The sequence below is a fragment of the Lygodium microphyllum genome, chromosome 15 (assembly GCF_053477565.2).
Source record: "Lygodium microphyllum isolate KBCC chromosome 15, Lygodium_microphyllum_v1.1.10, whole genome shotgun sequence".
In the NCBI taxonomy this organism is placed as follows: Eukaryota; Viridiplantae; Streptophyta; class Polypodiopsida; order Schizaeales; family Lygodiaceae; genus Lygodium; species Lygodium microphyllum.
The window spans coordinates 145,358,780-145,372,602 of record NC_141149.1 but is presented as its reverse complement, the minus strand read 5'-3'; the positions used below and the strand labels follow the sequence as shown (position 1 = coordinate 145,372,602).

The 13,823-nt window shown below is 47.1% G+C and overlaps 1 protein-coding gene across 3 annotated transcripts in view; it reads left to right on the top strand.

The window, feature by feature from the left end:
* The window catches only part of ATIM (timeless family protein), a 138,310-nt gene that overhangs the window by 40,022 nt on the left and 84,465 nt on the right, over positions 1-13,823 (top strand). For all 3 annotated transcript variants that reach the window (XM_087694962.1, XM_087694963.1, XM_087694964.1), the window contains exon 3: positions 3,373-3,532. In XM_087694962.1, coding sequence (XP_087551088.1) covers positions 3,373-3,532 — 160 coding nt within the window. The remainder of the gene's footprint in view (positions 1-3,372; positions 3,533-13,823) is intronic.

Sequence of the window (13,823 nt, the reverse complement as noted above, 5' to 3'; positions counted from 1 at the left end):
GATCCATTTGTCAAAGTATGCTACTGAGGTCGTGACATCAAGCGGGCTGGTAGCAAGCGCTTTCTCCATCTGCTTGGGTGAGCTGAACTGGAGTCTGCTGAAGCATCCCTTTCAGAGGGGCACTACTCACGTGATCCTGGCTGGGGTGCCTGTAAGAGCAGACTGGATGGAGTCCTTAAGAATGTGGATAGTCGGACAATCTCCAACCATTCTGCAGGCCAAGGATGACACTTCTAGGGTTGACACTCTCTCCCTGAGTGCCAACTTTGTGCCCGGAGCAAAGTGGTTCGGTGGGAAGGCATCGGCCGAGTGTATCCAGGGGGCTGCACTGGAACCTCCTGGGGATGGTGGAGGACTGGCTGCAATCTCGGGTGATACGCTAGCTCCATGTGTCGGTGGTGCTGGTGCTTCGTGGTCTGTTGACGCAAGGTATAGCTGCTGGTTTGCCTGTTGAGGTTGTGCGGGGAAAGGGGAGATGGAGGTTGCTTGTGCAAGGAATCTTACGAAGGCTGCAACGGTGGATGAGGAGGCTGAGGAAGTGTCCATGGCTGCGAAGCGAGGAGAGAGAGTGGGCAAAGCAGGTTGAGGCGTGGTAGGCAGGGCGATTGCTGTGAGCCCTCTTTTTGTCACTATTTCTGTTGCATGCTGGTAGGGTTTTACTGCTGAGCGGCTGCAGGTCTCATGCTGCTGAACCCAATACCTACAGGAGAAGTATGGACAGCAGACAATATAGATTACAGTAGCATTGCACAGGTCAGGGACTAGGAGCCCCACAGGCAGTGCAGAAGAAAATGCTATATCTCTATTTTTGTTTTGGTCTCTCTCTGGTGGCTTGTTCCTGCACGCTGGAGGAAGAGCAATGGGTGTACAGGGCAGAAGAGCAGGGGCACAGCTGGTCCCCTTGGTGCGCATAGCAACAATGAAGTCGCCGCCTGTTTCTCTCTAACAAGCTGTAGAAGCAGGGCGGTAGCACGCAGGTCACCAGTTGGATAAGGTTGCAGGTCACTGGACGGATAGGGCTGCAGGTCCGCTAGTCTGTTCATGAGGGAGACACGACCTGTTTTGCAGAGTTCGCTCTTGTGCCTCTTGCTTCATCATCAGTTGTTGAGAGAATCCATGGAGGCAGACTGTCTTGCAGCGTGCATCAGGCATCCAGCCATCTCGTCGCCACACTAGACCAGTCTCCTGAATCCTACGATGAGAAGGCGAGCGTCTCCACAGCCAAGGTCACATACCAGGTCGGAGGAGTTCACACAAGCCAGCTCCAGCATGCGACGAGCGACGTGGAAGGGCGTAGGCACGTAGGATGCCAGACGAAACCTTGCCAGATAGCGCATCCATAGGCCAAGTCTCAGCCCGCCATCTCGTCGACGATAGATTCATGTATGTGCATGGTTCGTTGCAGTGAGAAGAAGTTTTCAGAATTATTTAATTGTAAAAATTAATTTAATGATTGGGTAATGTTGAGAATTGTGTTTAAAAGGTTGCCACTTGGCATAAATATGCATGCCAATTGAGAAAACGTTTTTGGGGCTTGGTCTCTGCCATTCAGATCAGTTTTCAGTTTTGGAGGAGAGAGAGAAGGTTGTTAGACCATTTTTTGAGTAGAAAACAACAGATTACAGCAAATGACAGCCATCTGGAGCCATCAATAGGTAGGCCATAGTAGTAGAAGGCCTATTAGGGGTTGGCGATATCATCATTTGGCTGGCAATAGGATTCTAGTGCTCCCAAGTTGTAGGCGATTGCATTTCTTGCTGGTGGAAATAGGCAATAGGTAAATTGGAGGGTTGCTCCACAAGAAATCTATAAATTTTTTCTCTTTGGCATTCTCTCACCTCCTTCAATACATTCTCAGGAGATCTCAACTTATCTCATCCATTTGGAGTAGATCTCAACTAAATTTGGTGGACAGCAGAGGGAATCCTGTTGTAAACCCTAAATTTTTACAGAGGTTTGGGTTTAGCAGTAGAAGGCATTGTATGCTGAATTTAGCACCTGAAATTTGTGGAATTACCAAGGAATTCAGATGGCAGCCCATCCATTGTGAATTGGGGGTAGCATTTTGGCCTTTTGGGGTCCAATTAGAGCAAGTCTTGGATGAAATTCAAGGGGCAATTTGCCCAAGTTGCGTCTGCAGCAAGGGGCTTTTGGATTAGCCAAGGAGATTGTGGAGTCTTAGCTTGTACCCAGTCCATTAGTCAATAAAGTCAAAGAAATACCGAAAGGGGCACCAGTTTTGTGGTCAACAGGGTACTCGTCTATTGTCCAAGATGATGAAGGTAAAGTGTGTATTGTAGTTTATGTTTATTTATTGATTGTTGTAATTAAGTGCTTGATTAGGAATTACCACCCTATTCGAGAAGGAAGGTTGGTTTCAATCTCCCTACATTTGATGCAATGCCATCCATTTGATCCCTATGCACTAGAGAACCAAACTCCAATCCCTCTTGTACATTATGATCAGTCTGTCCAAATGATCTCAGGACCTTAGAAAAGTCCTCGCTCCATTCCTTGTGAGAGGTTCTTCTTGTTTGCTTTTTCTGTTTGGCTGAATTTAGGGCACTCACCTCCTTTAGGGAAGTTGGTGAAACCATGAAAGTGGCGTTTAGGTGAATCAAAGGACAATGGATTTTGTTGATACGTAAACATTCTTCTCTTTAGCCAAGAGTGTTGCAGAGCAATGTACAAATAAAGTATACCTGGTATAGAAGTCATAATGGATGCCTTCTTTTTGAGAAAATTTTTGGTGGATGTGCTTGCCATTATGACTTGCCACTTGGTAATGTTTACCTATCTTGAGGCTGTCCACCAATAATGCGAGTCTAATACTTGTTGATGACAATCTCTTTAATAGTGGCCTTTGTCTTTTTGAGGAATCAAATGGCTTCCTTTTAGAGTAGAAGGTTCTTGCATGTACAATACTCTAGGCATGAAAGCAACATTAGATCCACAACTTTCAAAAGTGGATTTCAGTATGGCAGATCTTGTAAGATTTTAGACATGAAAGGCAGCTCTCTTGGATAGGTTTCAATGTGGCCATCATGCTTTATCATAACAGCAAATTGTGTTCAGGATTGCTTCTGGAGTCCATATGAAGTAGGGTTATTAGTCTGCTGCACTTGTTGAGTATTTCTTCGACTGACAATATTCTTGAGATGACGGTGCTTGTTTGTGGGGCTGGTGTCAGTTGGTTGCCTTGATCTTTAATTGTTTTGTTATTGGTTATAAGGCTCACTGCAACTTGATTGTTATGTTGATGTATATGGTTAATAACAATTATATTTTGAATGAGGATATTACAAATGAAATTTCTATTTACAAGTAAAAATGGCTGCCTAAATGCTGACTTGAAGTTCTTCTTTTTGGCAGTGAAGGTAGTGGTCTTTCTGACTATGCCTGTGGATGCAACAACGGAGGGAGTTTCTCAACAACTAGACTACTTGCTGAAGTTCAAAGCTTCTTTCTTGCACAATGATGCAATTGCAGTTGTTATGACATTACTTGAAGAGCCTCTTGAGCATTTGGAAAGGTAAGGGGGTTGATTCTTATTTTAGTATTTCTTGCACAATGATGCAATCGCAGTCATTATGACATTACTTGAAGAGCCTCTTAGGCATTTGGAAAGGTAAGAAAGTTAATTCTTTATCTTAGTGGTTGAAGTTTAAGACTACCTAAACCTGGAGGATTCAATGTTCACAAGACCCTTCATAGATAGTGGACTCTCTTGCATGCTTAAATTTTTTCATGGTTACTTGTATGAATGAAAGAGTTTTGAGCATAGCCACGTCCAATGGGGAACAAGAATTGGGAATGGCTTAGGAATTTTGAGGGAGGGGTTAGGCAATGTGAATGTAGGGAATTGTGACACCGGAGTTCTGGTAGAAATAGCTTATACACTTCACAACTAGGGGTTACACCTTCTTTAGGTTGCCCTACTCACCTTGGATGCATTCCAGTCCACACTTTGGTACTTGGTTGTCAAGCATGCCACCCATTCACACTGTGCCTCCCATCTATCCATAAGTAAGCACACTCGTCTATCTTGGTATGGTTTTGTTGCATACCCTCTCTTGCCCCTTGAGACTTCATCTTTGGTCACTTAGACATAGGGATATCCATCCTATGTTGATAGTGCCTATCCACTCTATTTGGACCACTCAAATGTAGGAATATCCATCTCATTCCACACTCTGTGGGAGATGCAAGAGGATACCGAGCGGCTCTAAGAAAGGAGGAGAGAGGCCTTCTTGTGGACTAGGGACTTAGGCACCTTTTCCCATAATGGCCCTTACATAGTTTGGCATTCTAACCCCCTTTTATTTGTTGTTCACACAACCATTGTATTTATGATGTACTTAGCTACTCTTTATAGAGTTTGTTGTACTTTGTATTTAACTTCAAGAGGATTTTCTTCGAGGTGTGAATAATAACTTTTTTCTTTTGAAAAAAACAACTATCCATTCCATGCTTATGGTGTGCCTATCTCCCCTCCCTAGGCTATCATATTTCAACCGTACCTATGCCTAGTCATCCCAATTACATAGTTGGATCCATTGTGCATGCTTGACTTGTGCACATCTTTCGGCCAAGGATGCCTTTAGTAATAGAACTCATTCTAATGTGTCAAACTTTTCAACTTGGCCAAACCTCATGCAAGAAGTGCCATAGTCTTTGGGACCTGTTTGTTAGTGTAAAGGCTATGCTTTGCTAACTTTGGTTATGTTTGTCAATGGAAGGCTCTTAATGCCACATTGAACGTCAAGGTAATATAGGGGTTACTATTTGACTCTCACTAACAACTATAACATTTTCCCATAGCACTTGATCATTGGAGTGATCTTATTGATCATTATGTGGCAAGAGATTAAACCCAATGTATCAATCTTGATTTTGAGCTCCAAGATTTCTCCATTAAGGGGATGATCTAAAAGCCAAGTTGGCTGAATAGAGGCACTTACTTGCCGAGCTTTCCATCATTGGCTCATCAAAGTCAAATGATGATGAGGTTACTTTTTTTTTGAACAAGATGGCCACCTAAATACTTTCATTTTATATAGCAAGTTTAGGTTGTGCTAGTTGCCAACTTTCCACGAGTTTCAATGACAATTGTTGCATTACATTCTCTTCAAATAGTGACCATGGATCATTTGACATATGTCTACCTTTTATTAGTAGGCTGTTGAATGTCTCATATATTTATGTCACATTGGACTGATCTTTAGTTCATAGTCTCCTAGTAGGGGAGTTTTATGCACAACCCTTTTGTTCATCGTTGGTAGGTAGTGAAGTTTGTCTTTAAATATCTTGAATGCACCCAAGATTTAGGCCTTGTTTACAAGGTTGACCTACCATGATTGGGCTGGTTTCTCAGAGACTCATGCACGAACAAGTCCACAAAAAGATCTCCTTTAGTTACTAGACTCAAAGGTGGCTGTGGTTTTTGCTTCTACAAAGGGGAAATCTAGAGGTGGCAAGAACTCTCAAGATTAGAAGGCAAGTCCTAGAAAGGTGACTCCCTTCTTCAGACAAAACCAAAGATACTAGACTAATTCGATAAACCTTTCCCAAAAGAAAAGATATTGTACTGATTGCTAGGGTTTTGGTCATGTGAACAAGGAGTGTAGACCTTCACCCATACACCGTACTTCCCATTCCTCTTGGTCCCCATACAACCTGTTGTTAATGTGTCTTCTGTTGCAAACCGTAGGTAATGTGGCTTATGGATCACTCCCTTAGTTAACACCTTTCAAGATTACTGAAGTTATGACTGACTAGTCTTCTGGCCCACACATGTTGGACTTTACTTCATAGTGCCATCTAGTCACCCCCACGAGGACTCACGATGCATCTACGATCTATGTGGTTTTCCTCCCTCATCATGATTTCCCTTGGTAGAGACTGACTGAAGGAAGTGTGTGACAATGGTCCTATCCTTAGATTAGGCTCTTGTAGTTCCTTAAGGATATGTTAGACTGGTACATCCCAAGGCTACTGTCACTTAGGCTAATTGAGTTGGGCACATAGGGTATTTTGTCCTTAGGCCAAGTCCCTTTAGGACTTGCACTCCCCTAGCTTCTCTTTTGTCGCACTCATTTCTTAATTTTTTTGATGTATTCTATTCTTTTGTACTTAGGTTTGTTTTCTTAGTTTTAGCCCTAGAGGATCTCTATATGAAGCCATCGTGTATAGATTTTAGTCTCTTTTGGTACTTACATTTTGGACTTCTATTTCACGTTATGATTAACACTCCTGGTATGCACCGGTCCCGATGGGGCTGGAGACATGGTCTGATGACTATTTCTTGGTGGTTCCATGTTCTCTTGATTGAGCCTTGTTTCTTCGACATTTAGATAACTAATGGGCAGTCTGACATTAACTTATGAAGCACGAACTTAGAACAGTAAATCAGCAGACAAAATTACTCACAGAGTTAGGAGCATTCTAGCTCCTATTCAGAGGCATAGACACCCATTGGCCCCAACCTCAGTTCCCCTTGTGGTATTTCTTTAGATTAAAGAGAAGAATCACAATTCGGGTTTACAAATTGGTGGTACCCTATTTATTTTTGCTGTTGACTGACTTCTACCATAGACAGTGACCTTTACATTGCCATAATTGGACTCCATACCAACTCTGGATACCCTTAATGGTTCATCCCTTGAGTCAGCCCACAAACCCTAAAAATACAGCAGCAAACCAGCCACTGATTTGACGCCAAATCTGTTGTGCTTCCACATAGAACTCTGTTGAGTTTTGCCCTAATGTATCTTCCAGTAATTGCTCTTACTATCTTGGCTTTTCAGGCGAAAAATATGTGCCCATTTTATGCTAACAAGCATCATCGTTCATTTCAATGCTGTATACATCCATAACAGTGATTGCATGTCAATGAACATTGCATACATGTTGAAATACTGCTTTATACCCGCATGGTGAATTCAGCATGAATCAGCTCTCATCTGCTCGGATTAGCTGAAACCCTAATTCAGCCTTGATCAACAACCCCTAATTTAGCACTTATCAGCATGTGCTTTGCCAATGTGAGAGAGAGAGAGAGAGATTTATGAAAAAAAGAGAGAGATAATTCAGCCTTGATCAACAACCCCTAATTTAGCACTTATCAGCATGTGCTTTGCCAATGTGAGAGAGAGAGAGAGAGATTTACGAAAAAAAGAGAGATTTACGAGAGAGAGAGAGAGAGAGAGAGAGAGAGAGAGAGAGAGAGAGAGAGAGAGAGAGATTTGTGAGAGTGCACAACGGAAGAGAAACACACAAAGAGAGAGAGAGAGAGAGAGAGAGAGAGAGAGAGAGAGAGAGAGAGAGAGAGAGAGAGAGAGAGAGAGAGAGAGAGAGAGAGAGAGAGAGAGAGAGAGAGAGAGAGAGAGAGAGAGAGAGAGAGAGACGCGACCTGCCGACGAGCGTGACGCGATGGAGATGGGGTCGCCGCCTGTGCGTCGTGCCCTGCTGCCGCCGTTTTGACCTGTCGAGCCGCTGTTTTGACCTAGCGACAGGGGCCCCTGACGTCGCCCCGTCCTGCGCGACCTGTTGCCGTTGCCCGCGTGACCTGTGCCTCGCGCCCCCTGCCGTCGCCCTACCCTGCGCCCCATCGCCCCGTTTCGCCTGCGTCTCGCGCCTCCTGCCGTCGCCCTAACCTGCGCCCTCTATCGCCAGGCCCCGTGGACGCCCGCCATCTACCCGCCACTTCTGCCGCTGGTCGCTGGTTCTGTGCCAGCGAGCAGCGCCCTTCGCATCTACCCCTCGCAGTCTGCCTTCTGCCTGACCCCGTGACGCCTGCCCCGTCCACGATTGACCGGTGCAGAGCATTCCGTCCGTGGTTGACTGCTCTGCGTCAACGAACAGGGCTGCTGCAGCCGCGTTGACGCCTCACCGGTGCTTGACCCGTTACCCTGGGTGGTTCCCTGATTTTGCAGGTCTGCGGGACTTGCACAGGGAGAAAGAGAGAGAGAGAGAGAGAGAGAGAGAGAGAGAGAGAGAGAGAGAGAGAGAGAGAGAAGACAGCAGTATGGCTGGCCTGGATATGGATTTTCTCGACCGGACGGTGGCAGCCCTTGGCCCTGATTCCGATGCAGAGGAGCCGGAGGATATGGTGCCATGCACGGAGGAGCTGCCTCCGGGTTCTGAACTGTCGGGTTCTGAACTGCCGCCTGCCGGCAAACGCTCCAAGCATACTTCTGATGAGCCTATGGGTCCTCAGGAACGTTCCTATGCGCAAGTGGCCTCTGATCCTGTGGATTCGCAGGAAATTGACTGGGAGCATTTGCTAGACTTTGCCAATACTCTGCTTGGCGATTATGTCCAGCATAATACTAAATCTTTTTCTGAAGCGGGAACGGATGATGTGCTGGAAGCCACGGCGGACCCCAAATTAGTCTTGCGATCCTTCTCGGTATTTTATGGTCGTGCAGTTATACTTTTCTTCACTGGCAGGATCCCAGTGCTGTCGCATATTCGCCAGTGGATGCACCATTTATTGCAAGGGGAGTGTGTTGAGGAGATCTTCCTTGGACCTCGCGGCTTTTATGAGGTGCTGTTGAAATCGGAAACGCATCGAGCTGAGCTCCTGTCCAAGTTGCCACTATTCTTTGATCGCCGCTTGGTCCATGTTGTACCATGGCGCCCCATGGCCGACTTCCAACGTCTGCTTCAACGAGAATGCCCGGTGTGGGTGGAAGTGGAAAATTGTCCGGCGGTCTATTGGCCAATGTTGAAGGATGCAATGGCGGTTGTGGGAACAGTGCTGGTTCCCCCAAGCCTCAGGGCAATGAACCGCAACCGTTTATGCATGTTATGGGACACGGCCAGGAAAAGGCCCGCGTGGCTTCGCCTCAATTGTTCAGGCATGCATCCTTTGCATTTTCGCTTGAAATGGGGTAACTTTGCGGGACACTGCTTTTCATGTGGTAAATTGGGGCATTTCATGGCTGAATGCCCTGAAAGGCAATCGTCTTCGGAGGATGCGCAGGTTGTGTTGCCCAAGGATGACATGGTGCTTGATGCCCCGCCCCAGGAAGCCCTTCAGTCACCTCATGTCATGGATAAAGGCAAACAACAGGTCCTGGGTTTGGATTTCCGTCGCACTGACTGGATTGAGGCACGTCCCAAAAAAGGTAAAAAGTTGGATGCAGGCCTAGCGGATCCTGGGCCTGCTGCTTCCCAGGATTCCGTGCGCACGTATACGCGCAGAAAAGAAATGGTCACTTCACAGCAGGCTACGCGTACTACGGCCCCGTCTGCCCCCCGTAACCAGTCTCCAAGGAAAGTCTATACCGATGGCCCCAAAGGCCCTCCTGCTAAGCTGGCGTTTGATACCAAAGGTAATGTGATTACACCCTGGGATCGGCGTTATCCCCGCCCCACTCCCAAGGCAGTGGATTTCCCTTCTACCTCTAAAGCAGGTCGCCAGAATTCGTTTGCAGTATTGGCTGATTTTCTGGATGAGGGCGTCCTGGAAGCTCTCGCGGAAAAGGTGAAATCGAGGCAACAGGCGCCTCGTTCTTGACTTCCTTTTTTGAAGATATATGAAGATAGCCACGTGGAATGTGCGAGGCATTTGCTCTCGCCATAAGCAACATGCCATGTGGACCGTCTTGCATGAGAACCAGTGGGATGTATTGTGTGCAGTTGAGCACAAAAGTCACGGTGAAGCAGGAAAAGTTGTGGATTGTCATGGATTCCGTCTGTTTTATGTAGGCACCCATGCTACGCACTATTCGGGCGTGCTGATGATTGTCCATGAGAAATATCAGCCTGTCCTTATTAAAAATGATGTGCAGGGCCGCTTTCTGGTAATCGAAGTCTTATTTGAAGGAGAGATTTTATGGTTATTGGTCCTCTATGCTCCGAATGATCCCGCATCTCGACGGGATCTTTGGTCCACTTTGCAGGCCTCCATGTCACTCGGCCGAAGGGGGTTGTTGATGGGAGATTTCAATATGTGTGTTCACTCTTCTCAGTCCACTTCAGGGCATTCGGTAATGGATGCGCCGGAAAGCCGGGTGTGGAATTCCTTTGCTTTGCACGTACTTAAGCAGGATCTTTGGTCGTGGCTTCACCCTTCTTTTTCAGGGTTTACTTTTCATTCCGCACAATATGCAACTACTTGGTCGCGGCTGGACAGAATGTATATCATGCAGGGGGACGATTTTCTTCCCGAGATGCTGGAAATGAAGGTCTTGCAGCAGTATGTGTTGTCGGATCATTTCCCCCTCCAGCTTGAGATGCGGACACAATCTATTGCACCTTTTATGCAGTTGCTGGATAGGCTCCCTTTACGTTTCAACTCCTCTTATTTGAAGCATTCAATTTTCCAAGGCTATATGCAGCAATTGATTGAGAGGTTCTTACTGGACTTCGCTTCTGAGGGCTTGCCTTCATTTGCACGGTTGCTCTCTAATGTACAGCGGGTTGCTCGGCAGTATGGGATCCATCATGCCTCGCTTTGTCGCCGTCGTCGATCTGCAGCAGAGGAGTTACTGGCTTTGGTCAGTTCCTTGCTCCTGGATTCCCCAGATGATGATTTTCTGCTGTCATTGGAGAGGCGTTTGGCCCATCTTCTTCAAGTATTTCAGTTGAAATCTTATCAGCAGGCCAAGCTGCATAACTTAACTGACACATTGCAAGATAGTGCCTGCCAGTCTCATAAGTTCTTTCGCGCCTTGCATGCGTCTCCGGCTCGCGACAATATGACCAGACTCCAGGATTTGGAAGGTCGCATGGTCACTGATCCGCAGACCATTGTCAATATGTGCAGAAATTATTTTATGGAACTTCTTGGTTTTTCTCCCTTGCCTTCTAGCCAGGTTACGCATGCTCGCTCGGTCTTTTATCACCTGGTTCGCCAGCAGGTTCCATTGGATATGCAAGCCACTTTGGAGGCGGATATTTGTGAGGAGGAGGTTATGGATGTTTTGTTGCACCTGCCTACGGATTAAAGTCCTGGCTGGGATGGTCTCACTAATGAATTCTTTCAGAACTCGGCCACACAGTTGGTAAAGCCATTGGTGGTCATGTTTCAGCAGGTTTGGGAAACAGGGGTCATGCCCTCCTCATGGAAAGAAGGCCTTATCAAACTGATTCCAAAGGTCCCTTCGCCGTCAAAGCTGCAACACTGGAGACCAATCTCTTTGATGGGCTCCATGTATAAAATCTACTCCAAAGTGCTGGCGAATCGGCTTCACAAGCACCTTCCCGCTATTGTGCATCCTCTCCAATATGGTTTCATTAAGGGCCGCAACATTCTGCATAATATCTTAAATGTGCAAATGGCTATTGACTATGCGCGACACTCCGATCAGGAAGTGTTATTGATTCAATTGGACTTGGAAAAGGCGTTTGATTATGTGGACTGGTCTTTCATTGCAGATCTCATGTCTGCTATGGGCTTTGGTACCAGGATGTCCCGATTGATCTACACCATTAGTGCTGCGGCTTCCTCCAGAGTTATGCTCAATGGTGGGGTTACAGAGCCATTTGTCCTTGCACGCTCAGTCAGACAGGGTTGTCCCTTGAGTCCTCTCTTCTTTGCCCTGGCGACTCACCCGGTCCTTTCGATGTTATCCTCCATGGCAGATTCTGCTCAGCTGGCAGGGTTGTCTCTTCCTTTGGGCCAGCACTTCATTAGCCAATCTTTGGCTGATGACACCTTTATGATTTTGCAGGCGGACAGGGACAACATTTGCAAGGCATTAGATGTTTGGACGCTTTTTGGTCAGGCCTCTGGGCTTCGCATCAATGCCTTTAAGTCAGCCATTCTCAGTTGCACGGAGCCTGATTTACAGTCATTAGGCTGGCAAGGCCAGGTGGTTTCCCGTGGCTCTATTGTTAGGCATCTTGGATACCCATTGGGGGTGGATGTACGGCCAAAGGACCTGCTGGAGTGGATTTCACATAAACTGGCGGCGAAGTTTATGTATTGGAAGTCGCAAGCGTGGCTCTTCCATGTCCGCCTCAAAGTGGCTCAGTCAATTATGCTCCCAATGCTAACGTATTTCCTGCCATTGTTACCATGGACGCCTACTACTTTGAAGGCTCTCACTCATCCCATTCGTTTCATGCTATGGAAGAAGGATTCACTGCAGGCAGGCATTTCGTGGATTTCATGGTCACATACATGTACCCCTAAGCGCATGGGTGGTGGAGCTGTTTTGGATGCAGAAACTCATATGCTAGCTCTCCGTTGGTCCCTTTTTCGTGCCATGTGTGTGGATCATCACACGTGGACCATCATAGCCCGTTATTTTCTTGAGGACAGCGGGCTCCGCCATGGTAACACCCGGCTTTGGGCCTCCTGGTGGCATGTCCTTAATGCTGACTCCCGTTTTTCCAGTCCCTCTTCCGCTTTGTTACTGCACTTGGTAGGCTCTTGGAAAGTGGTGCTCCAAAAGGCCCGTTGGCACCCGGTAGGGGACCGCTTGCAGACTAACTCCTTTTAGCTGGAATTGTTGGCAGTATCGAGACTACTTTCATGGGAAGATAAACATCAGCTCAGACTGAGATTTAACCGCATGGCCCATTTGGGTGTGACGTCGGTTGCGGATGCTACCCTTGCCACTCGCAATGTCCTCGTATCGTTTCGGACTGCTAGGCGACTTTTCAAGATCCCGCGCGGATATCGTGATTTATGGGGAAAGCTTTCGTCGGAGCTTCAGGGTAGGCAACCCTTTCCTGCCCTGGCTGTGGATCGCCCTTGGCAGGACTGGGAGCTTGCAGGCCGGTTGAGTCTGGAAAAGGCCTCTACTAATCAGGTGTATCATCTTCTCATTCAGGATCACCAATGGCTGGGTGAGAAAGCTAATACTGTTTGGGGCCTGCGGAAATCGCTGTCTTGGTGGCAGACAACGCTGATGGAGGGCTGGCTGAATAAGGCACCTTTCAAATGCAAGGTCTTCCTTTGGCGGGTAATGATTGGTGGTCTTCCTCTTGCCTCGGCCCTTGCCAAGCGTCGCATCTCGAATGGCAATTGTTTCTTCTGTACCACAACGGCGGAATCGGCCCGACATCGTTTTCTTTCTTGCTCGCTCGCCAAGAATATCTGGTCACTCTTGTCGCACATTTGGCGCACTGTGGTGGGATCCTCACTAACTCCTTTCGACTGGGTTTTTGTGCGCCCGAAGTATCCCAGACCGCCACAGTTGCATATGAAGATCTTATTTCACTTTTTCAGATACTGGGGATGCTGGCACATTTGGACCACGCGCAATGCTTTTCTCTTTGATTCGGCCTCTAATGTACCGCGCCATATTGCCAGGCTTAAAGGGCTCTTGCATTGGCAGCTAGATCTCATCCGACACTCCGACTTGCTCCCTTGGGAGGATTTGCATCCATGGCATATGGCAATTGCCTCTGGGTCGTTGCCATGATTGGTGTAACTTTTTTAGTGTATTACTACGGGGATTTCCCACACATTGGCCTAGGGCCCTCGTGTCTCTTGTAATCAGAAAGAGAGAGAGAGAGAGAGAGAACTTCTTCACCTGATTGCTTAGGGTCATCAACTATCTTGTAATCAAGTAATCTTGTATTTTTTTCGTAATTAATACAATTACCTTTTACGAAAAAAAGAGAGAGAGAGAGAGAGAGAGAGAGAGAGCTGAAACGACGCGATGGCGGATCTAGCTCCCTCGTGACCTGGCGACGTGCCTCCTGCCCTGCGCGCTGTGGGAGATCTCCCCTCGGACCTGCGTGGAGCTCGTTCTGCCCTAACATTCACGTCAAGCCTTCCCTCGACATCTCGCTTGCTGAGCCTACTGAAGGGACGAGCCGTTAGTCGCCTGATAGTCGCTTGGACCTCGCCTTCAGACAAT